At 37.9% G+C, this 24379-nt stretch overlaps 1 protein-coding gene across 1 annotated transcript in view; it reads right to left on the bottom strand.

The window, feature by feature from the left end:
- CFAP54 (cilia and flagella associated protein 54) overlaps nt 1-24379 on the bottom strand; it is a 372948-nt gene that overhangs the window by 89822 nt on the left and 258747 nt on the right. The window contains exons 57-61 of the mRNA XM_055357441.2: nt 14963-15118; nt 12307-12412; nt 11286-11379; nt 4639-4737; nt 3670-3811 (exon numbers count right to left, since the gene is read on the bottom strand). Coding sequence (XP_055213416.1) covers nt 3670-3811; nt 4639-4737; nt 11286-11379; nt 12307-12412; nt 14963-15118 — 597 coding nt within the window. The remainder of the gene's footprint in view (nt 1-3669; nt 3812-4638; nt 4738-11285; nt 11380-12306; nt 12413-14962; nt 15119-24379) is intronic.

Here is a 24379-nt window from a genome sequence, read left to right as displayed (position 1 = left end):
ATGCTCCTGTCATCAATTGCTCTGTTGATAAAATTTGCTTCCCCTGAGTCAATTTACACCTGCCCCATAATATACCTCTCCCAGAAAACAACGCTCTTAATTAACTCATATGCCATCCTGCCTGTGTCCAGCTCCCCTCAGAAGGCATAGATGGATTTAGCTTGTGGCACTTTAATCTGCCTTCATTATTATGCTCTGCTTCTTTTTTTGTTTTGTTTTTCTTTTTGTTTTGTTTTGTTTTTTGAGAGAGAGTCTCACTCTGTCACCCAGGCTGGAGTGCAGTGAGTGGCGTGATCTCGGCTCACTGCAACCTCTGCCTCCCAGGTTCAATCCATTATCCTGCCTCAGCCTCCCTAGTAGCTGGAATTATAGGCGCCCACCACCATACCCGGCTAATTTTTGTATTTTTAGTAGAGATCGGGTTTTGCCATGTTGGCCAGGCTGGTCTTGAACTCCTGGCCTCAAGTGATCCACCCTTCTTGGCCTTCCAAAGTGCCAGGATTATAGCCATAACCCACCGCACCCAGCCTATTATGCTGTTCTTAAAAGATGAATTTTGTTTTTTCTATTTTATTTTTTGAGACAGAGTCTCACTTTGTTACTGAGGCTGGAGTGCAATGGTGCGATCTTGGCTCACTGCAACCTCCACCTTCTGGGTTCAAGCGATTCTCCTGTCTCACCCTCCTGAGTAGTTGGGACTACAGGTGTGCAGCAGCACACCCGGCTGATTTTTGTATTTTCAGTAGAGATGGGGTTTCACCATGTTGCCCAGGGTGGTCTCAAACTCCTGACCTCAAATAATCCACCCACCTTAGCCTCCCAAAGTGCTGGGATTACAGGCATGAGCCACTGCACCTGGCCAAAAAATGAATGTCTATCATTTCAGGGTATATGCCTGTTCTGATTGCCCATGACTAGAAGCTGATGGAAGGTAAGACCTGCTTCCTTGAGGTGTTCTCTGACTCTTCCTTCTCTCTAAATGTAAATATCTGGTACAGTACTCTGCATACAGTAACAGTAAATGTTGTCCATCACCTCATGTGTAGATCAACGCTAGTATTGTTTAAAGCTAAGATTACTGAGGAGGTTTTTTGCTGGATGCTAATTTATGCTAATGCAAGGAAAATCAAACAAGTTTTATTTGTTGTTGTTAAGGAATTTTGCCCTTTAGCAAGCCATTATAATATGAACCTCATTGCCCTCTGGGTATTAGTGGCAACCAAGTGGGAATTCAGAACCTCCTTCTAACCCCAACACTGAAGTGAGGGAAGTCATCAACATGAATTAATTATCAGCCTGCCAGGAAAGGACTGGAAGGCAAAATTATTATTCTTAAGGCAAGGCAAAATGCAAAACAGATTGGATTTTAAAATTTGGTAATTTCGTAGTTAAAATAGTAAAGAAGGGCTAATGGTATAAAATGGAAACTGAAAAAATGTAGTATGCTATGAAAGCCACTGACACGGAACAAGAAAGCTTAGGTTCTAGTATTAAACTGAGATGAAGACTACCTACTCAACTGGATCAACAAACATGGTTTTGTTTAGAGGATGCCATTTTCCACTGTGTGCCCTTGGCTGACATCATTAATTAATCACAGCAGCTTTTTCGTGTCTTTTCTATGGTTCTTTCCTCTGAACCATACAGAGGTTCTTCTCAGGTAGCCATTGGCCATTGAATTTGTCATATGTGATAGTTTGGATTATCATTTAGCAAACATCCATGCCTCTCTCCCTTCCTGTACAAGCAGTGTATATTTCCCTAGCTCACTGATATTGGACTTGGCCCTATGACTTGCTGTGGCCAATGGGATGGGATGTGAAGAAAGGCCTTAAATGCATTTGTGTGATTTGGTTTGTGGCTCTTTTGCTCTGGTATCTACCATGAGAAGATCATGCCCCAGCTAACCACTGTCTCTTTAGCTTGAGCCTCACTCGTGACAAATGTACATAAGAATGCACCTGAACCCGACCTACAGCCTGAAGCAGAACACATGAGCTGAGTGGAAGAATGAGTTCCTGTTGTTGTAGGCCACTGAGTTTTAGGGTCCATCTTGGATGAAACTTATTGGTCATCCCTGCCCCAAAAACTGGGAAAACACAAGGAAATGACTAGGATAAAGTAAACACATCATTCAGAAGTAATAAGGAGGCAGTATGAAGAAGCAATAGCCATATTGGAAGTTTCAGTCATCGTCTTAGATTTTGACTAATCTCTCAGTCTACGGACAAGAGACTGAGCGATTAGCCTCAGATTCTAGAGTAGATTAGTTTCTAATGAGGCTGAGAGAAATGAAATGGTTTTGGAGAGCTAGGATGTCAACTGAATCTCTTGATTATTAATACTGTACAATAATGTGTGCTTCTAAGAGAGATGCTTTCCTGGCATTCTGAACCAGGGAGAATTGAGCTGCCAAACAGTGTTAAGCAAAGAAGTGGTGACCAGCTCCTCCTGGCTGCTGGGCTGCCGAACTGCCCTGTGTAGGGTCAATGGCTTTGTCCCCAGAGAACCCACCTATGGGAACCTTAAAGAAGAGCAAGCACCCAGTCTGACGTTCAGGCTGTGGCTCAGAAAGCCAATAAAGCAAAATTCTCCCAGGCACAAAGGAAATAAAAATAAGAAAACAAAGCCTCAGCGTAAAAAAATCTATAAAATAGTTTGCAAAATAATTTGGGACACCTATGCTTCAGAAAAGAGCCAAAGAGGGGGACGTTAGACATTAACACTTTAACTAAGGCTGACCCAACAATGCAGCAGAGTAAGACGCTGTCTACAGATGTGATTCCCGAAGTATTAGGAAGATCACTCCCAAAGGAGAAGGTTAAAACTCGTCTCCTTTGGCTCAATGCTGGCCTAGCACCAAGCAAAATTAGAGGTGGATGTTAGTGAAATGTCAGTCTGGAAGTAAGACTAGTATCTTGCTTCTTAGCACCTATCCAAGTGCTTAGCACACAAGAAGCACTCAATAAATATTTTTTGAGTGAAATAATGGAAAAACACATAAATGAATGTTAAATGCCTGTTACCAGTTATCTGATATAGAGGTTTATATTATAGTTTACTATCAAAGGAGTAACTAAGCAAAAACATAAACAGTATTGCAGTCCAGTTTAAATTTTGCTAATTTCTTTCATTAATTCATTTAACAAATGTTGATATTGAATGTCTGCTATGTGCAAGCACTGTGCAATTTGCTGTAGATGAAAACTGAATATATGAAGACCCTGCCCTCAGGTAGCTGATGATAATTTAATGAGAGAAAGAGCTTAAACACACAATCAAACATACATACAAATATAAAATCACTAAGGAAAAGAAGAGGGAGGCATATCAGAGTGGGAGAGTGCATGTAGATTGTGGATGAAAGGATCAGAGAGGCAAACAGTCCCAAAAGGTCCCACTTGATATGTGTGAACTGGAAAAGAAACAGATGTAAAATATCATTTTTTTAAAAGAACATGGATCTGAAATGCAGCAGCTGACTGAGTAACAGGTACACATGTGCAGTGAGCTAAGAGCCCTCTATTTTGGCCCTAGGACCCCTAGAAGTGCCCGCAAACATTATCCCATCTAAGCTAAAAGCCAACAAATTACAATTAAATCTTTGAAACTTGATTCTATATTACATATGTCAGTTTTTTTGCATAATATGTAGACATCCAAACATACCAAGCAAATAATCTGTATACGAAGACAAAAGATCCAGAGCAGCAAATTCTGGGATATTTGGTAATGCCACTTGGTTAACTTTATGCATTCTAGTATTCTTCTTTCCAATAAGTAAGTTAATTGCCAGCACAGCTTCACTGACCTACAATTAATGCATAAATTAGAATTATAAATGTAAGCTTTCTAATTCATAGATTATCTATTAGGTAAATAATGTGAAAAAAGTGAATTCATAAAATAATATTCCATATACATTGGAGGAAAAAATAAAGACAACCTGAAAAAATAATATGTGATCCCTGATATGTAGAATATATCATATTCAAACAAATAATTTAGGGTTGACAATTTAATTAATGCATAAGTCACTTTAAATAAGCTACCTTACCTAGCTATGACAGACAGTTGCCAAAATGTCAAATAGGTACACATGTATATCTGCCAATAGTTTCACTGAGAAAAGGTGAAACAAAGAGAACTAAGTCTGGCTAATAGAGAGATTGAAAACACTAAACATAACTAGTATTTCTAATCTTTCCAAAGAAACATAATTGGCACAAATCCCAAATAATGTAATTTTTTTTTCTTTTTTTCTTTTGAGACAGGATCTCACTCTGTTGCCCAGCCTGGAGTGCAGTGGTGGGATCTCAGCTCACTGCAGCCTCGACCTCCCAGAGTCAAGCAATCCTTTTGCCTCAGCCTTCTGTGTAGCTGAGACTATAGGCATGCCACCATGCCCAGCTAATTTTTAAATTTTTTGTAGAGATGGGCTCTTGCTATGTTGTCCAGACTGGTCTCAACCTCCTGGATTCAAGTGATCCTCCTGCCTCAGCCTCCCAAAGTGCTGGGATAACAGGCGTGAGGTATCACACCCAATTCCTTTCTCTTTTACAGGTATATTGTGTTCTTTAAAGGCAGAGAATACAGATATGACAGTAAAAAGAAAGATTAAACAAAAATCACACCAACCTGTGCAGCAGCTCTTATTGCAATCCAGGCTAATGAACTGTACATTTCAAATTTATTTGCTGATGTTTCTTTAACAGAACTACTTCTTCTGAGAGGAGGCTAAAAATATGGCAAATGTGTTATGATATAAAGTTTTGTGATAACTCTTCTCATCTTCTGAAGATGACATTTTACTGAAATGCTATGTAGTCACTAAGGATAATAATGTATCTATTGACATGAGAAGATATTCGAAATACATTGAGGAAAGAAAAGTGTAGGTTACAAAATTGTATGAAAAGTACAATCCTTCTTTTTAAAAAATATGCACACACATACATTCCCTGTACATAAAAGCAGAGAAAATTATTAACAGCAGTTATCCCAAGTTTTAAGGTAGTTAAATTATTCTTATCATTTTTTTCTAATTTTCTATAATGAATTTGAATTATTTGTGTAATAAGTTAATAAAAATTATATATATACATTTTTGAGACATAGTCTTGCTCTGTCACACAGGCTGGAGTGCAACAACACAATCTCAGCTCACTGAAACCTCTGCCTCCCAGGTTCAAACAGTTTTTTCTGCCTCAGACTCCCAAGTAGCTGGGACTACATGCATGCACCACCACACCCAGCTAGTTTTTGTATTTTTTGTAGAAACAAGGTGTCACCATGTTGCCCAGGCTGGTCTTGATCTCCTGAGCTCAGGTGATCGGCCCACCTCAACCTTCCAAAGTGCTGGGATTACAGGCATGTGTCACTATACCCATCCAAAAATGGCATCTTAAGTAAAATTAAGTGCCATTATAATAGGAAACCTATAAGTTGAATATATTGTGTAACAGCATCAGAAATTACAACATTGCTTAAAGATTTTGGCAGTATTTGCTATCATATTTCCTGCTAAGAAAAATATTAAAGATATAGTATTATCATAAAGTTCCATAGAATAGCAAAACAAACAAACAATGATTGAGGATTTTTTTTTTTACCATGGGGGTTTCTTTAATAAAGAATGAATATATATTTTAAAAATATATATTCAGTTTTTAAACATAGAAAGTCAATGCTACAGAAGTGAACAGAAGAAAACTCCACCAGTAGCTAGTATCTGTTGTACATTTTTAAAGACAACTAAAATAAGTAGTAGTAGTTTCTTAAGATTTAAAGCATCTGGATGGAGCTAACAATTCAATTAGCCCCACGGGTGCTAATTCTTTGATGCCCATATTTTGACCAATTCTTTAATTTTCAATGAACCTGCAGAATAAAACAAACAATAACAAAAGTATCTTTATTTTACTTCTGGCTAGAAGACTCCCAGAGAAAAAGAAAGGCCGTGTACAATGCTGATGTCAAAGCAACAAGTATAAGGCATAAATGTGGCCTAGCTTAGCTCTAGCATTAAGCCTGGGAGAAGATGACACCTGGAAAGATCTACCTATGGGGAAATCTAAGCAATATAGCCCCGTTCCAAGATAAAAAAAAAGAAAAAAAAAACCCTAATCATTAGCTGTAATGGGACTAATCTGGAGAAACAATTGCTAGCTTACTGACAACATAAGCATGGGCAATTTATCTACTTAAATTCTGGTAACAAGACTAACAGGCATGTAATGAAGAATAGAGAACAACATTAAATAACTATAATGTAAGACCAACTAGTGACCCAGCCATTCAAAGAAAAAAGAAGTCAACTCGAATGGAAAGGAAACCTTTATTGAGGAAGTTGGGCTTGAGCCCACCATAGAAAAATTTGGAGTGGACAAAGAATATGGTGGGCATTTTCCAGATGGGGGAGATGTTCGACATTGCACAGGAGATTCTAGTTTATGTAAACAGGAAAGAAAACCCGGGCAGGGGGTGTGGAATGCATGTAGATTGGAAGTGAAGAAGTAAAGTGTCTTTCTTTTCAGAAGACATGATCCTATATGTAGAAAATCCTAAGGAATACACAAACAGACACACAAACACAATTAACATTATTAAACTTGTTTAGCAAGGTCACAGGATGCAAAACAATGAATACACACAAATGAACTGTATTTTTATATACTAGCGATAAGCAATCTAAAAATTAAAATAAAAATCCCTTTGACAATAGAAATAACAAAAATGTATAAGACTCGTACACTAAAAAGACAAAACTTTGTTGAGAGAAATTAAGGTCAGAATAAATGAAGAGACAGTCCATATTCATTAATTAGAGGACTTAATATTGTTAAGATGGCAACAAAAATCTCCTTAGTTTTTTTTGCAGAAATTGACAAGCAGATCCTAAAATAGATAGTGAAATGCAAAGGAGTCAAAGTAGCCAAAACAGTTTTGAAAAGGAAGAATATAGTTGGAACATGCACTTTACAATTTCAAAACTTACTAAAAGCTGCAGGAACCAAGACGGTGGAAACTCAAGTAAAGGTAGATTTAGAGGTCAATGAAACAGGATTGAAAATCCAGGAATAAACATTTGCATTTATAATTAATTTTCAACAAAAGTGCCAAAGCAATCCAACGAGAAAAGGATAAGTCTTTGCAACAAATGGTGCTGAGACAACAGCATATTCATGGACAAAAAGATGAATTTAGAATTTAGAATCTTACCTCACACTCTACCCAAGTATTAACTCAAAATGGATCACAGACTTAAATGTAAAAGTTAAAACTATACAACTTCTAGAAGAAAACATATAAGAAAATCTTCAACATCTGCAGTTAGACAAAGGGTGCTAGATATGCCGCAAAAAAACCCCACAATCTATAAAAGAAAAAAATGACAATTTGGACTTCATTAAAATTTAAAAACTCTGTGCCTCCAAAGACACTACTAACAATATGAAAGGACAAGCGACTAACCAGGAGAAAATATTTGCAAATCATTTATTTGATAGGGGCCTTGTATCTAGAATACATATATTTTTAAAAAAGAAAACTCTCAAAGCTAATGACAAAAAAAGACAAATGACCCAATAAAAATGGGCAAAAGATCTGAATAGACATTTCCCCAAAGAAGATACACAAATGGCCAATAAGCACATGAAAAGATCTAAGCATCATTAGCCACCAGAGGAATGCAAATCAAAACCACAGTGAGATACCACTTCATACCTACTAGCATGGGTACTACCAAAAAGGTAGATAATAACAAGTGTTAGCAAGGATGTGGAAAAATTGCAACCTTCATATACTGCTGGTAAGGATGTAAAATGGTAGAGCCACCTTTGAAAACAATCTGACAGATCATCAAAAGGCTAAACATAGAGTTGCCATATAACCCAGCAATTTCACTCTTAGGTATATACTCAAAAGAATTGAAAACATATGTCCACAAAAAAATTTGTATATGAATGTGCAAAACATCATTTATCAAAACAGCCAAAAAGTGAAAACAATTCAAAGGTCCATCAACTACTGAATGGATAAAGAAAAAAAAAGTGGCATATCCATATAATGAAACACTATTCAGCAACAACAACAACAAAACTACCGTTACACACTACAACATGGGTCAACCTATGAAACATTATAGTGGGTGAAAGAAGCAGGCATAAACAAGACAAAATCTATCATTCTATTAGCTGGGCATGGCGGTGCATGCCTGTAGTCCGAGCTACTCGGGAAGCTGAGGCAGGAGAATTGCTTGAACCCAGGAGGCGGAGGTTGCAGTGAGCCTAGATCACGCCACTGCACTCCAGTCTAGGCATCAGAGCAAGACTCTGTCTCAGAAAAACTAAAATAAAATCTATCATTCTATCTACATGAAATGTCTGGAAAAGGCAAATCTATAGAGACAGAAAACAGTTTGGTGGTTTCATGGGACTAGGGGTGGGAACAGGATTGACTGCAAATAGGCATAAGGGATCTTTCTTGGGATGATGAAAATGTTCTAAAACTGGATAGTGGTGATTGTTGCACAACTCTGTAAATTTACTAAACATCTGTGGACTGCAGTCTTAAAATGCATTAATTTCATGGATGGAAATTATACCTCAAGTTTTTTTTTAAATGTATGCATGCTGATCTCTCTGTGGACTGTTTTCTCCCACATAACTACTTGGAGAACTCCACTTATCCTTCAAAATGTACTTCATCTGTGAAGCCTTCTCCAGCATTTCCCCAAAACAGTATTAGTCCCTACTTTGCCCCACTTCTCCACCTTGACAAATTGTGATTATAGTCCTTGTCACATTGCAATACAATTATTTATCTCTCTTGCTAGACTCTGTGCTCCTTAGGAAAAGAAAGTGGTTAACGTACATTAAGCCCTCAGTAAGTGTTCAGTTCATGAGTAAATAAATGAATGTTTAAGAAATAGTGATTTCAACTTAGGCATCAATTATTGAGTACCTGCTATTAACAAAATAGAAAGAAGAATAAAGATGTTTAGCTGATGTTACATAACGAGAAATAATAGTTCCATTTATATAAGTACTTATTACATACAAGCCCATTATCTTGTTTAATTCTCAGAGCCACTCTAAGAGGTAAGGATCCTCATCTCCATTTCACAGGCGAGGAAACTAGGCTTAGAAAGACCTCAGTCACATAGCTAGTAAGTTGTGAAGCTAGGATTCAAACCCACACAGGTACTATGGTCAATCTGCTGTATGGACACTACATAAAAGTGAAACAATAGTGCTTCCTTTTAAGGGCTTATACTGTGTTGTCTTTATTAGGACATATTTCAAATGTTATATTTCCATGGTCTGAATATGTCTGCATGAATTTTTTTAATTGGTTTTGGCTGTTTTCTGTGCTTCTAATAATTCTATGACTTGCTAAAATATTTATACTATGTCGAAACATACAGAAAATAATGATCATATTGTAAGGAATTACACTACTGTTTTCATTCAGATCCTAACTTCTTTATGTTCTTAATTATAAGCACTTCTCTAGTAAGGGCCAGAAAGCTGATATATTATCATCCTAGCATCCTATTAATTTGTATTGCCACCTGCTATAAAAACAAGGGTTTTTTTTTCTGTTACTGGAAATAAACATGTTTATCGAACAACACAAAGTAACTTTTTCTAGTTTGCAATTATTTTGATTAAAAAAAGAGGGGCCATTTACCTAAGGCAGCTGCCATATGAATAATTCAATTGACTGAGACTCTATTTGCCTAAAGGTTTTAAATCATGTTTATGCTGTCTCAAAAATTAAAGATTTGATGCCAACATTTTCTGAAAAGATCTCTGGGAGGGTCAAATGATTATTCAATAAGGATGAAACAGAAAAGCCCACTAAAATTTTAAAAACAAAAAATAAAATTACTGGGTTCATATACCTCAAACCCACCCAAATTATTCCTGCATCTGGGATCTCCCTGAGTCTAGACCCTTGGTCCTCACGTGTGGCCCACAGACCAGCGGCATCAGCATCACCTGGGAGGCTCATTAGAAATGCCAAATCTCAGAGCCCATCCCTGATTTACTGAATCAGATTCTGCCATTTCACAAGATTTTCAGAGGTGTTTCCACATCTTAGTTTGGAAGCACTGCTCTAGCTACAAGATGCGACCCCTCTGCAACTCTTTGCTGGAGTCCCTCCTCATCCATTAAACCCTACTTCAAACATCACCCCTTCTCAGGTCATTCATTGAAAATCCCACCAATGCAAGTTATTCCTAGCTCCAAATTTCACTACCTAAGTCACCCCCTAATATGGTTTGGCTGTGTCCTCACCCAAATCTCATCTTGAATTGTAGCTCCCAAAATTCCCACACATTGTGGGAGCGACCTGGTGGGAGATAACTGAATCATGGGACAGTTTCTCCCATACTGTTCTCATGGTAGTGAATAAATCTCAGGAGATCTGATGGTTTTATAAGGGGAAACCCCTTTCACTTGGTTCTCATTCTTTCTTTGTCTGCTGCCATGTAAGATGTGACTTTTGCCTTCCACCATGATTGTGAGGCCTCCCCAGCCACATGGAACTGTGAGTCCATTAAATCTCTTTCCTTTATAATTACTCAGTCTCAGGTATGTCTTTATTAGCAGCGTGAAAATGAACTAATACATGCCCTTCCCCTCCTTCTCCCTCATTTCCTCCCACCTTTCCTCCTCTGATCTCCTTCCTTTACTGGTTTATTATCTGTTTTCCTCTACTGAAAGGCAAGCTCCATGAGAACAGGGAACAAGTTTGTTTTAGACACTGCTTTAACATCTTCCTCTATAAGAGTACCTGGATCATAGTAGATGCTCAATAGATACGTGATGAATGAATGAATGATTCTATCAAGAGGTAATCTGTTTATAGGCCATATCAGTATTGAAAACTTCACTTGTCCATCTGTTTAACCAATATGTCATTTCTTGAATTTTCCTGATCAATACTAATGACTCATTCATTGCCTTGCATTTATGTTATCCATGAAACATAACTGTATATTTATATATTAAGTATATATTTATGTACAGTTACATTTCATGGATAACATTTTCACAGGCAGAAATGTGTATATAAAAATAATTTCCAAAGCCCTATATAAAATGTCCAAAGAGATATCTCTTTGTAACATAGTTACAAGTGTAACTACAAAGCGATGAATTAATTTCTCCAAGCCACACAGGAAAATCAGCCTCATTATTTCAATAGCACAGTGTTACCAAAATAGCAAGCTCAAAGGCAATTAACTCATAATTTCTAATAAAATAGACTCTTACCTTAAGTGTTAATGGTGATCCTGAAATTTTTATCTTTGGCTTCTTCAGATGAAAATACAATAGAGCCATTTCTAGGTAGGAGTCTCTTATCAATCTAAAATGATATAGCACTGTACTTATTAAATAGCTTCACCATGCATAATCATTGGTATCATTTGCCAACAGTTTCTGAGCTGATGAAAGGTAAAAACTGGCAAAACCAGCATCTGTCACAAACACACACCCTCTTTTCATAGCACTTTTGACCACAGATACTAGCATCTTCCTCCCTACTAAAATTGGAAGTTCTTGAAGAGAGCTTAGCACTCTGCCTTTTCCTGTGGTGGCAACACTCCATGCTATAACTGCCAGGAAGCCTGGCATCAAGACCATTCTGGAATATTCTAGCACACAAGACACTGAATCAGTGAAGGTCAGGGCTGGAGGAATTTGCCTTGAAAATGGAGGCCCCTCTCTATCCTCCTACACTAATTAAAATAGAAAGAAATACATAGAGTTATGCAATGCAGAAAGCAGTGATTTGGTATGGGTTAGGTCTATGTATTCACTATCAAATCTGTCAGCTGGGGATCAGTGCACCTGGATCAGTGCCGTTGTAATAAAGGTGGCTTACTCAATATTGAGGTGATATTCATACAGAATTAAGAATTAAGTTGGCCAGTCCTGGTCCTGATGACCAGAGTGAACAGCCACATGAACTGCTTCTAGACACAATTGCACATTTAGGGAAGGACCTTCCAGTTTAGAAGCCAGTCATCCTGAGGAGGCTCCAGCAATCCTGGGACTGACAGGAGATCTGGTTACAGGCCAATATGCCACTATGAGGACAGCCATCATTTACCATTACTTTAAAGGAGGCTTTGGGTCAGAACAAAGAGCAACAAGCTTGAGATGGACCCCATGAACTAGCCCTGCTTTCAGAGGGCATCCCAATCAATCCAGCCTTGAGTGGTCAATGTACTACAAGAACATGGGGCTCAAGCCAAACACACACAGCTACAACAACGGAATATCTTTTTACCCTGAGTTTTGATCATTTTTCAGGCTTAGTTGTATAGCTTCATATAAACTCTCAAGTTGAAAACTTGGAGATTTCTCTTCCATTAGTATTTGACGTTCTATTTTGCCTGAAAGAAGAAAAAGATACAAAGATGGTTTTTCCTTTTTCTAGCACTTAGAACTTAAGAACAAATATTTCATGCTGGAAATTCAGAATATTTGATGTGCTGTCCTTTTGTATGTCTGTCTATTTCTTCCAGAAGGTAAGCCAGTGAGGAAAGACCCATTGCCTCCTTCTTCAGAACTCTCAGGCTTCCCCTGCATTCAGGAAGCAACATGAGGCAAGCCTTCTTTGGCTTGCCCTACACAACTGGTCTTCCCATCTTCCCACCTAACTTCTCTCTCCATTCCCTTACTTTGTGCTTCTCCCTCCTCCTGTATCTTACATTCCCTTTTTTGACATGCATTCTCCTCCTTCCCCTGTCTCCTTCACAGATATCATAGAAAACATCTGCCCTCCCATGTTCATTGTAGCATTATTCACATTATTCACAATAGCCAAGACATGGAATCAATCTAAGTAACCTTTGACAGGTGCATGGATAAAGAAAACGTGATATGGCTGGCCGTGGTGGCTCACGCTTGTAATCCCAGCACTTTGGGAGGCTGAGGAGGGCGGATCACAAGGTCAGGAGTTCGAGACCAGCCTGCCCAACATGGTGAAACGCCATCTCTACTAAAAATACAAAAATTAGCCTGGCATGGTGGTGCACGCCTGTAATCCCAGCCACTCAGGAGGCTGAGGCAGGAGAATCACTTGAACCTGGGAGGTGGAGGTTGCAGTGAGCCGAGATCACACCACTGCACTCCAGCCTGGGTGACAGAGTGAGACTTAGTCTCAAAAAAAAAAGGAAAAAAGAAAAGAAAATGTGATATATATACACAACGGAATACTATTTAAAATAGAAAGAAATCCTGTTATTTGAAGACCTCATGGATGAACCTGGAGGACATTATTCTCAGTGAAATAAGCCAGGCACATAAAGACAAATATTGCGTGATCTCACTTAACTGAAGAATCTTAAAAAGTCAGGGATGGTGGGGGAATAGGGAGATATTGGTCAAAGGGTACAAAGTTTCAGTTAAATGGGAGGAATAAGTTCTGGAGACCTATTGTACAACATGGTGACTATAATTAATAATAATTATAGATTTTAAATGCTTTCACCACAAAAAAATGATAAGTATGTGAAGTGATGGATATGCTAATTAGCTTGATTTAATCATGCCACAATATATACATGTATCAAAAACGTCACACTATACCCCATAAATATATACAATTGCTTTGTCAGTTAAAAATAAATTGAAAACACTTTTAAAATTTTAGAAAAATCACAAACCTAAGGAGAAAAAATAAATCCTAAAAAGTCAGCAAATGGCTGAAAACTCTCTATGATAATGCAAATGTGCTGGCCCTCAAAGCTCCCAGCCCTCATGGTGAGCTGCAGTCTTCAAATATAGGCATTAGCAGGCTGGGCCTGGTGGCTCATGCTTGCAATCCCAGCACTTTGGGAGGCCAAGGGGGGTGGATAGCTTGAGGTCAGGAGTTCAAGATCAGCCTGGCCAACATAGTGAAACCCCATCTCTACTAAAAATAACAAAAATTAGCCAAGTGTGGTGGTGCATGCCTATGGTCCCAGTTACTCAGTAGGCTGAGGAAGGAGAATTGCTTGAACCCGTGAGGCGAAGGTTGCAGTGAGCCAAGATCATGCCACTGCACTCCAGCCTGGGCAACACAGCGAGACTACACCTCAAAAAAAAAAAATGTAGGCACTAGCAGAGCACATGGGTAGCAACAAGGATGGGAAAGGAAACTTCTATAATCACTATAGAAAGGATTCACAGCTTTCATGCAGCCTGTGGAAAGGGCACAGAGCTCGCCAATGTTGAGCTCACATCTGGGCACTATCATTTAGTGGCTGTTGACTTTTGGAAAGTCACTTAACCAGACCACACCTAATTTTCCTCATCATCAAGCAGGATTTGTCATGCCTACCTTGCAGAGCTCTTTTAAGAATTAGCACTATGAGATACATATTGAACATACTGAATACAGCACCTAGCATTTAGTAGATACTCAGTAAATGATAGCAATCATCCTTATCTTTTTCTCAGAGGTAAAATGCCCACAATAAAATTATATAAATGTATTGAGGAAATAGGTGTTATATATAAGTTTTAAGTATAGGTGTGCTATATCTATTTAATTTCAATGAGTATGTATCTCTTACTTATAAAAATTAACCAAAATGTTTAGCTAAGTAATGAAATGATGCAGAAAAAATGTCTTCCAAGCATTATTTAAGTAATATTATTTATAGCTAAGAGGCTATGCTGCCATTTTTCAGTCAAACCTGAAACTTTGTGTAAGAAGAATCAATTACAATTATAAAAGAAATGAAGCAGTAGTACTTTTTTCTTTCTAGACATAAAATAAGCAGCATTCTTTTACCTAAGACTGGATTTGGTGGAGGTACCATTGTGTTAATCATCTCTAAGCCCTTTGTATGTTTGTAATTTTTATAGTCAGGGACCAGATTTTCAAGAATCCTGTTGTTGATAGAAAAAAGAATTCCATAAATTTTATCATAGTTCTGACCCCAGATGCATTTTACCTTTCTGAAAAAGGATTTCAGCTTCCACCTCATGTTCCTCCACTGCTGTTGTTCTACAGAGCTTCAGTGCCACATCAAACAGATGAAGAGCAGGTAACCACTTCGAGGGGTCCTTCCTTTTATTCTTGTAATATACTTGCTTGGCCACTGTATGTCCTAAAAGAAAAACAGTTGGGTGGGGAAGAACAAAAAAATACACAGCGTTTATAACAAGCCTCCAAGTTACCAGACTGCTCTCACAGTAATGAAATCTATCAAGAACTTTGGTAGTTTTTACAGTTTTTAGCATCCAAGACATGTTTTAAAGACATATAATGCCCAATATTTCAATGAACTACAGTAATAACCCTTTGAAATTTTTTCTTTGATACATTTCTAACATGTTTTCTCATTTTTTAAATGAAGAATAATCTCTCAAAACCCTTTCCTTCTAAAATTCACAATGCTCTACAGAACAACTTTCATGCTGCTAAGATGAGGTTGTTAATAGGGAAACACCCGGAAATTTTATGTTGTTCCCAATAAAATTTGCAAATATTAATGGGCAGTAATTTTCTTTCTATTAAGCATTATAGTGGTTACTTGCTTTGTGTGTTTTGTTTTGTTTTGTTTTGTCATCTCCACTAGACAGCAAACCCATGATAGACAAGGGCTACATGCTATGCTTTTTATTAGGCCCCATCATTATTTAACATGTTTTTACTTAAAAAACCATTGTATGGAAGAGACATTAGACTTTATCTGTGTGACCCCAGAGCCAGACAGGCAGACATTTATTCAACAAATATTTTCTAAGTGCTTAGGTACTTGATAAAAATGAAAAAAGAAAATAATAAGAGCTAAGATTTATTAAATGTGTCCTACATTCCAGCCACCCTCTGAAGGACTTAAATGCATTACTCATATGATCCCCGCAACTCTGAGTGGGCACCATTACCAAGCTTATTTGACAGAGGACAAAGCAGTAGCTCAGTGAGGTTTCAGCAACTCACCCAAGGTTAGATGGCTGGTAAACAGAAGAGCCATAATTTGAACCTAGGCAGTCTGGCTCCAGGGCCCACACTCTAAACTACAACATTGCACTATCTCTTAAGAGGGAGGTCATGAAGCCTAGTGTTTTGTTTAATGGAGAATATGAATAGCCAGACAGGCAATCAAAATACTGCATGGCCAATTGTGTAGCAGAGAAAGCACGGGGCACTTTGCTAGCAGGCCCAGATTGGGGGAGGTTAGGGAAACCATCCCAGAGAATGTGGCTGTCTAGGCTAAAAGCAGATGAACACCTTCTCTTTGGTAATTTTAAAGAACAAAAAAGTTGGCATAAAGAGGAGAATGGAAGTAGGAGAAATAATTAATTGATCGGATAATTGAACACACAATAAAGCAATATAAACAGAAAGGCAGTGTAGGACTCTGATACAGATACTGAATTCTAGCTGAAGTGCTGGATCCTGGCCAGTCATTGGTGCTACCATATCACTGAGGCTTTGAACAAGTCCCCACATGCCTTCCAAGCCTTGAGCGTCCTCTGAAAAAATGATTGAAATATTGGGTATTACATGTCTTTAAAACATTTCTTGGCTACTAAATGCTAAAAAATAAAATGCAGCAGAACTACAAAATCGTGAGGTATCTTTAGGTTCCGAAATTTTCTAATTCCAAGTTGCTATGCCCTACAAAGGATATATTTTTTTAAACCTAGAACTTTTTGTAAACTTTTAATTCAGGCATGTGCTATGTGAATGGCAGGATGATGGACAGCCTCAATCTCTCTCTCTGTCTCTCTCTCTCTCTCTCTCTCTCATCCAGGAAGAAGTTACTGAGTCCTTACTCTGAACCAGGCGGGATGGCAGCACACTGATGAGAATACGGAGATGACAAAGTGAATACGGAGAAGAAGAATATGGAGAGGAAAAGCCTTTGATTCTGGGAGGCTCCCAGGAGAGTAAGGAGGCCAGGCATGGAACAGGAAGAACAGCTGACACCTACAAAGCTCTTAAAACAAGTGAGGAGGTGCCCTTCTAAATATGTTAAGCACGCCACTCACGTCATCTCAGAGGCTAATGACATTGGCACTCACCCACATTTTATAGGAGAGGAAATGAAAACAAGGGAAGTTAAATGACTTGTTCAAGGGGATTGAATTGAATAAGAATTCTTTCTTAGAGACCACACTCTTAACTTCAACAATTATCAACTGTGATTAGATCCCAGGCTAGAAGGGAAATAAAAGATATGCTAATTTGTTCAGCACAACCATATTTCAACATCTCCCCTTTTTGTATATTTCACTTATTGTTTCAAATTATACCAAATATCAATATAAGACAAAAATAACAAATACTTCATGGCATCATGCCCCATATATGTATATATAATATATATTTGTACTATACAGTTTATATTATATATTAGTGCCATATGATATGATACATAATATGGTATGATATACAATATGATAATGGCACTAATATATAAAAAAATACTTGAATTGTCTTCTAGATTTTTGTTAAAATTAGAATTGTTACAGGGATTATGAACTCTTTTCTCTCCCTAACTAGATAATAAGCTTCTTGAGGGCAGAGATGAGGACTGGCTTCCTAGTATGTCTCCACTTCCCAGCACCATTCTTGCATATAAGTGGCCCTCGATGAATGTTTGCTGATTGAATAAACATAAGAAATGTAAGTAACTTTCATTCACTCCTATCATAGAATCAGTAATCTACTTTTTCATGTAATAAGGAAGCTCAAGGTTCAGTCATTAATTAAAAAAAAGATTTTAAATAACCATGATGCTTATTTTTGTCTTATAAAAATAATCTCTAAATGCCTTTTTCTATCAGAAACTTTCACATGAAAAAAAATTTTAAGTAGCCCATTTGTGTGACACAATCTATACTATAAAGGAAAATTATCAAGAAAGCATCAAGTCACAGCTGATTTTATGCTTTATAATATTTAAGTGCTCCTTTTTCCAGTAAATATCAACTCTGTGAAAAAGACGTTGTAAAACTGATGTTGTTTTGACAGAAAAGCTGCTTTGGGTTTTGTTTTTTAAGTCTGTGTTTAATATAATACACCAGGAAGCAAGCTGTTCAGCCTTAAGTGACTCTAAAACACGGCAACAGTATTGTCATTGAGTGGTGACACATCCTCAAGATTAGTAAGTCAGAAAAGTACAGAATATATTTGATTTAACACAATCTGTACAATTTAACACAATCTGTATTTTAAGCTCCTGTAGAAATCAAATGTCCTGATAATTGAAGAAACTGTAGACTGAAAATAGAGAAAAATAGCTCTCATGAGATCAACAAGCTGGAAGGAATTCAAGAGGCCAATTAAGTCAGCCTAACTTTATAAAGGAGGAAACTTAATATAAAGGCGAAGTAATTTATGTCAAGTAATAAAATCATATGTGATGATGATCATCAACATATAACAATGATCAATAATAATAACGAGAGGGAGGAACAGAAGGGAGATGGGAGATTCTGCACAGCTGATAGCTTGGGCATGCCCTTGCTGCCCTCCCTTTCCCAATCTAATCCAATGATCAGCTTCTCCAGAGCTGCTGCTGCTGCTGCTGCTGCTGCTGCTGCAGGAGACAGGTGGGTCCTAGAAGGTGACGGGTAAGAACAGACAGAGCTGGTACTGGATCTTCTGCACTCTGGGATGGACAAGAGCCTGGGAACCAGGGGCAGGCAGCCTTGGATCAAAGATCAGGGACAGCATCCAAAAAGAGCTTGGAACAAGGTCTCTAGCTCCAAAGAGTGACAGCTCTGGCTGGCTGCCTTCTTGGTTTTCCAAGACCTGTGAGGGGCTTGAAGGTGGCCTGAGTCCTCTTCACTCCTGAAACTAAAGAATATTGGCCTTTGCTGCTTCTCCTGGTGCTTCACAGGGAATTGAACTTTTGAAGTCTGGTATATAGCCAACCCATATAGGCAGAACTAGCTATTCTTAAGCACCACTTGCAGCATGGCCACTACTGAAATTAATCCAACAGCTAGACATGACCCACAATAAACAGACAAAGTAAAATAGCCTGGCAAAAAAGATCCAGCAGCTGACAAGAGGAAGAATAAATATAACCCCCAGAAAAGGTGGCAGTAGTAAAATAAAACTGATTAAAATTCAGATGACAAATCAAAAAAGTAAGAGCATGTATAGAGATATAAAGTTTTCAGATAATTTTGAGAAGATGGTCAATGCTGAAACCTAAATTAATAATCAGAAAGATCAAGCAGAAGTAAAAGTAGTTCAAGTTATAGATGACAAAAATAAATGGAAATTATAAAGGAAAACGTAATAGACTTAGAAGACAGATCAAGACTTGACATATAAATAATAATAGTCAACACTCAATAGTGCTTACTATGGCCCAGGCACTGGTCTAGGCATTTAACATCTTCTTAACAATCCTATCAAGTAAGTGCCATTATTATCCCCTGAATGTTTGTGTCCCTTTAAAATTCATATGCTGAAATGTAACCCCCACATGATGCTATTAGAGGCAGAGACTTTGGGAGGTGATTAGGTCATGAGGGCTCTGCCCTCCTGCATGAGATTACTGTCCTTGTAAAAGACAAGAAGACAGACTTGTCCTCATAAAAGACAAACTTGAGAAAGCCCGTCTGCCCCTTCCACCATGTAAGGACACATAGAAGGTGCCATCTACAAAGCAGAGCCATCCCTCACCAGACACCAAATCTACCACTCCATTATTCTCTTGGACTTCCCAAACTCCAGAGCTGTGAACAATAGGTTTCCGCTGTTTATAAATTATTCAGTCTAAGGTATTTTGTTACAGCAGTCAAACAGACTACTGTAAAAACTCCCATTTTTGAGATGAGGAAAGTAAGGCACAAAGAAGTTAAATCACATGCTTGAGATTTGAACCTAGGCCAGATGACTCTCGATGTACTAGTAACTGAAGAAGAAGAAAGAACAGAGAGTGACTAGGCAATAATTAAGCAAGAAGAAATTTTCTGACAGCTGGAAAGAGACTTATCTGCAGATTGAAAGTGCTCACTGATTTCTAGGCAGAGAAAGAAAAGGCATATACCCAGACATATGCTGGTAAAATTCCTGAGCTACAGAGACAAAAGAGAAAATCCTGTAAGTTTTCAGAAAGAAAGAACGAATTTCTTACCAAAAGAAAATGAAAATTAGACTGACACTGCAGTTCTCATTTGAGACACTCAAAGCTAGACGTGATGGAATAATTTCTAATAAACCCTGAGAAAAAACAGCCACACCCAAAGATTCTGGTACTGAGTTGGGAGCACATCATTCACCTGTCAGAGTGCAAGAAAGGTATTTGCAGAGAACATGGAATCAGAATATAATCTGAGGAAAACACTTAAAAAGAAAGAGAAAAGGATTCAATCAACAACCTATGAAGTAGAACAGAGACTGAAAGACTCTGAAGGCTTTGAAGATGAACAAAAAGAAGGAGGGGAGAAGAACAGTAGCACTTTCTCAGTGGTACAATGACTAGGATTAGATATTAGAAACTAGAAACAGAGTTTCTTTAAAAAGGAAAGAACTAGTTCAAAGGAAAAGCATCAGGATGCTTTGCTTAAAAAGTACTAAATTGTCTCAGTAAAATCTGGGAGCTAGAGACAGTAGGAGAGAAGGAGCGAAACTTCTAGATATCTCTAGATGGTGAGTTTATTTCTTAAACTTTTAAAGTAGGAAGGTAAAATTCATCTACAGTCTCATCTAATTGGGGATGGCCTATGAGGGAAACATAAATTCATCTAAAGTCCCATCTAACTGGGGATGGCCTATGAGGGAAACAGGTAAGAGCCTCTTGGTGAGAGGAAAGTTGGATCTGGGTATTACAGTAGGGAACCACATGTCTGAGTCTGCAGACTGGGAAAGGAAAAGTACAATGAATGTCTAAAATAACAGAAAAAAAAAGGTCATAAAAACAAATTGATCAAACTGACAAAGATAAAGAAACTAAAGTAAAATAAGTAGTAAAGATAAAGTAAGATGTAAGAAATAACAGCAACTGTACTACCATTTAGTGCATGACTGTTGTGTGCCAGGCACTGTTTAATACTATATATATTTGATTTCATTTCATTATGTCAAATATATAGGGCAAATAGCCTACCTCCATTTTGCAGATAAGGCATGAAGTCTAAGAGCTTGGATAACTTCTAAGATCAGACAACTAAGAAATAGTAATGCCAAGATTCAGGCCTGGGTCCTCTAGATACCAAATCTTCATCTAACCAGCTTGCTCTGCAGTTTCCTATTTCTAATAACCTGTGTGTTAGTCTTTTTTCCACAGCACTGTCCACTAGTTTTTCTTCAAATATTTGAAAAGGAGCTAACATTTACTGAGCACATACTATCTGCTGGAAATGGTACTTGGTGCTAAATGCTTAATTTTCATTAGGTTTGTACCTTGACCGAAACATATTTCTTGAACAATTTTTTTGTTACAAAAGTTATATGTGTTCATTGTAGTTCATTATAGCAGATTAAAGGAGAGAGAGAAGCAAAAAGAAGACAATAAACATCATCCATAATCACATCTGCCAAGGGGAGTCCCTATTTTCCAATGATATTTTGATGTATACAATGAATATTTTGTAATGTTGTGTTATATATGTTCCAATGTAGTGTGAACACCTTTCCATTGTATAAAAATTATTCTGCAACATTATTATTAGTGGTTGCATAGTAGTCTAATGGATGAATGAAATCTGAAAGCACCATTATTGATTGATTGCTTGATTTCAGAAACTGTGCTAGGTGGCCGGGATATCAGATGAACAAAACAAAATTGTTGCCTTAAGAAGCTTATGTCGTAATGGAGGCTTCAAACAAGCAAGTAAATTGTCCTTAACAACCAACATGGTAAGCGTTACAATAAGAATAATCAATTAGAAGGGGGTTGAGGCACATCACCCAGTCTTGGGGTTCAGGAAAAGTTTCCTGGAAGAAGTGATGCTTAACTGAGATCTGAAGAATGGACAGAGTTTAAGGAAATGTATTTGCATGTGTGGGAGCCAGTGAGTAGTGGGGAGGAGAGGGAAGAGAATGATATGGTAGGAATGGGATTTCAGGGGAAGATTATTCCTAATGGAGAAAATCGCATGTGCAAAGGTGTAAAGCATGCAGCACCGCATGCATCACGTGCAGTCACAGTGATTCAGTGTGACCAGAGGGTTGGGTGGGAAGGGGCACAGGTCAGCATGGACCACATCATAAGAAGCCTTTTAAGCCAGAACAAATAGAGATTGTTTACTTAAAGGACAGACTAGGGAAATAGAAAGGTAATTATGGATAGGAAACCAGAGAGGGAGATGGAAAATTGGGAGAATGCAGCACCTGAGAATCCAGAGAGCAGAGTTTCAGGAAGTTGTGATTAGTGTCAGCAATGTCAAATGCTTTGGAGGGTCTGGAAACTACATGTTGGAATTATAGATTAAGTCCTTGGTGATGAACTCAAGAGTGATTTCTCTGGTCCAAATCCAGAATGAAGTGGGGTGAGGGGTGAATGAGAGGGGAGGAAAGAAAAGGAAGAGAGCAGACTCTACCCTTAAGGAGTCTGGCTGGAAGGATGTTTTGTGAGAATGACAGAGGCTTACAGTAGGTTTGTTATTGTTTTTTGTTTGTTTGTTTAGTTTGGTTTTTTACTGGTGGATATTTGAAAATATGTACAAACTGAGGGAAAGAGGGAAAAGGATGTGTTGAGTAAGGAAGGTAGAAAATATGTGAGAGAGGGGTAAAAGTGCCAAAGCAAGGTCCCCAGGAAGGACAGAGACAACTAGGAGCTACAGCAAGGCCAAAAGGCTCAGCAGCATTGATAAAGGGGTAGGCTCCTCCCCTGAGAAAAGAGAGAGGCAGAAGGAAGCTGGAGTCATTAACCATGCTCGCAAAGCAGAGTTAGGCTGATACACGGTTTTCCCACTGCAGGGAAACTATACCATCCACCTGGGATTGAAAATACTATTATCAGCCAGTCCACTAGTTAAGGCACTACTAACTAGAGTATTGTGAAGGAACATAAGATGCTGTCCCTTCAAGGGACCTTGACTCATAAAATTATGAAGACTTTTGACAATTCCTATATTTGTAAGACACAAGTTTATTTCTTCAACTTTTACAAACGAGTTATCAGAGCTTCCAAAAAAAAAGAATATCACCTTCATTAACACTTTTATTTAAGCTATTTTTATTGACAAATGGGATCTAATTAAACTAAAGAGCTTCCGCACAGCAAAAGAAACTATCATCAGAATGAACAGACAACCTACAGAATGGGAGAAAATCTTTGCAATCTACCCATCTGACAAAGGTCTAATATTCAGAGTATACAAAGAACTCAAACAAATTTACAAGAAAAAAAAACATTAAAAAATGGGCAAAGGACATAAACAGACATTTCTCAAAAGACATGCATGCAGCCAGCAAACATGAAAAAAAGCTCAACATCACTGATCATTAGAGAAATCCAAATCAAAACCACAACGAGATACTATTTCACACCAGTCAGAATGGCTATTACTAAAAAGTCAAAAAACAACAGATGCTGGCAAGGTTGCAGAGAAAAAGGAATGCTTTTACACTGTTGGTGGGAGTGTAAATTAGTTCAACCACTGTGGAGACAGTGTGGTGATTCCTCAAAGACTAGGGGCAGAAATACCATTTGACCCAGCAATCTAATTACTAAGTAATACCCAAAGGAATATAAATCACTCTATTCTAAAAATATATGCAAGCATATGTGCACTGCAGCACTATTCACAATAGAGAAGACATGGAATCAACCTAAATGCCCATCAATGATAGACTGGATAAAGAAAATGTGGTACATATACACCATGGAATATTATGCAGCCATAAAAAGGAACGAGATCATGTCCTATGGATGGAGTTGGAAGCCATTATCCTCAGCAAACTAACGCAAGAACAGAAAACCAAACACCGCATGTTCTCACTTATAAGTGGGAGCTGAATGATGAGAACACATGGACACGTCGAGGGGGAATGACACACACTAGGACCTACTGGGGGGTAGAGCGAGGGAGAGCATCAGGAAGAATGGCCAATGAATGCTGGGCTTAATACCTAGGTGATAGGATGATCTGTTCAGGAAACCATCATGGCACACATTTCCCCCATATAGCAAACCTGCACATCCTGCACATGTACCCCTAAACTTAAAATAAATGTTGAAGAAAGAATATAAATAATAAAAAATAAACTATTTTTTTGTTCACAGGCATTAAATTAGCATTTTTAAAGATATAAGAACTTCATAACATCAGTTATAAAATACATAATGCATTTAACACATTCCTTTCCAAAATCTTCTTTAACAGTTAGTTATAATTTAAATATGCTAGACAACAGATTATTTAAGAAACGTATTTTGTGTTTGTAGGATTTT

This window comes from Gorilla gorilla, chromosome 10 (genome assembly GCF_029281585.2).
Source record: "Gorilla gorilla gorilla isolate KB3781 chromosome 10, NHGRI_mGorGor1-v2.1_pri, whole genome shotgun sequence".
In the NCBI taxonomy this organism is placed as follows: Eukaryota; Metazoa; Chordata; class Mammalia; order Primates; family Hominidae; genus Gorilla; species Gorilla gorilla.
Note: the sequence above shows the minus strand (reverse complement) of the source record. Positions and strands in the feature narration are given on the sequence as shown.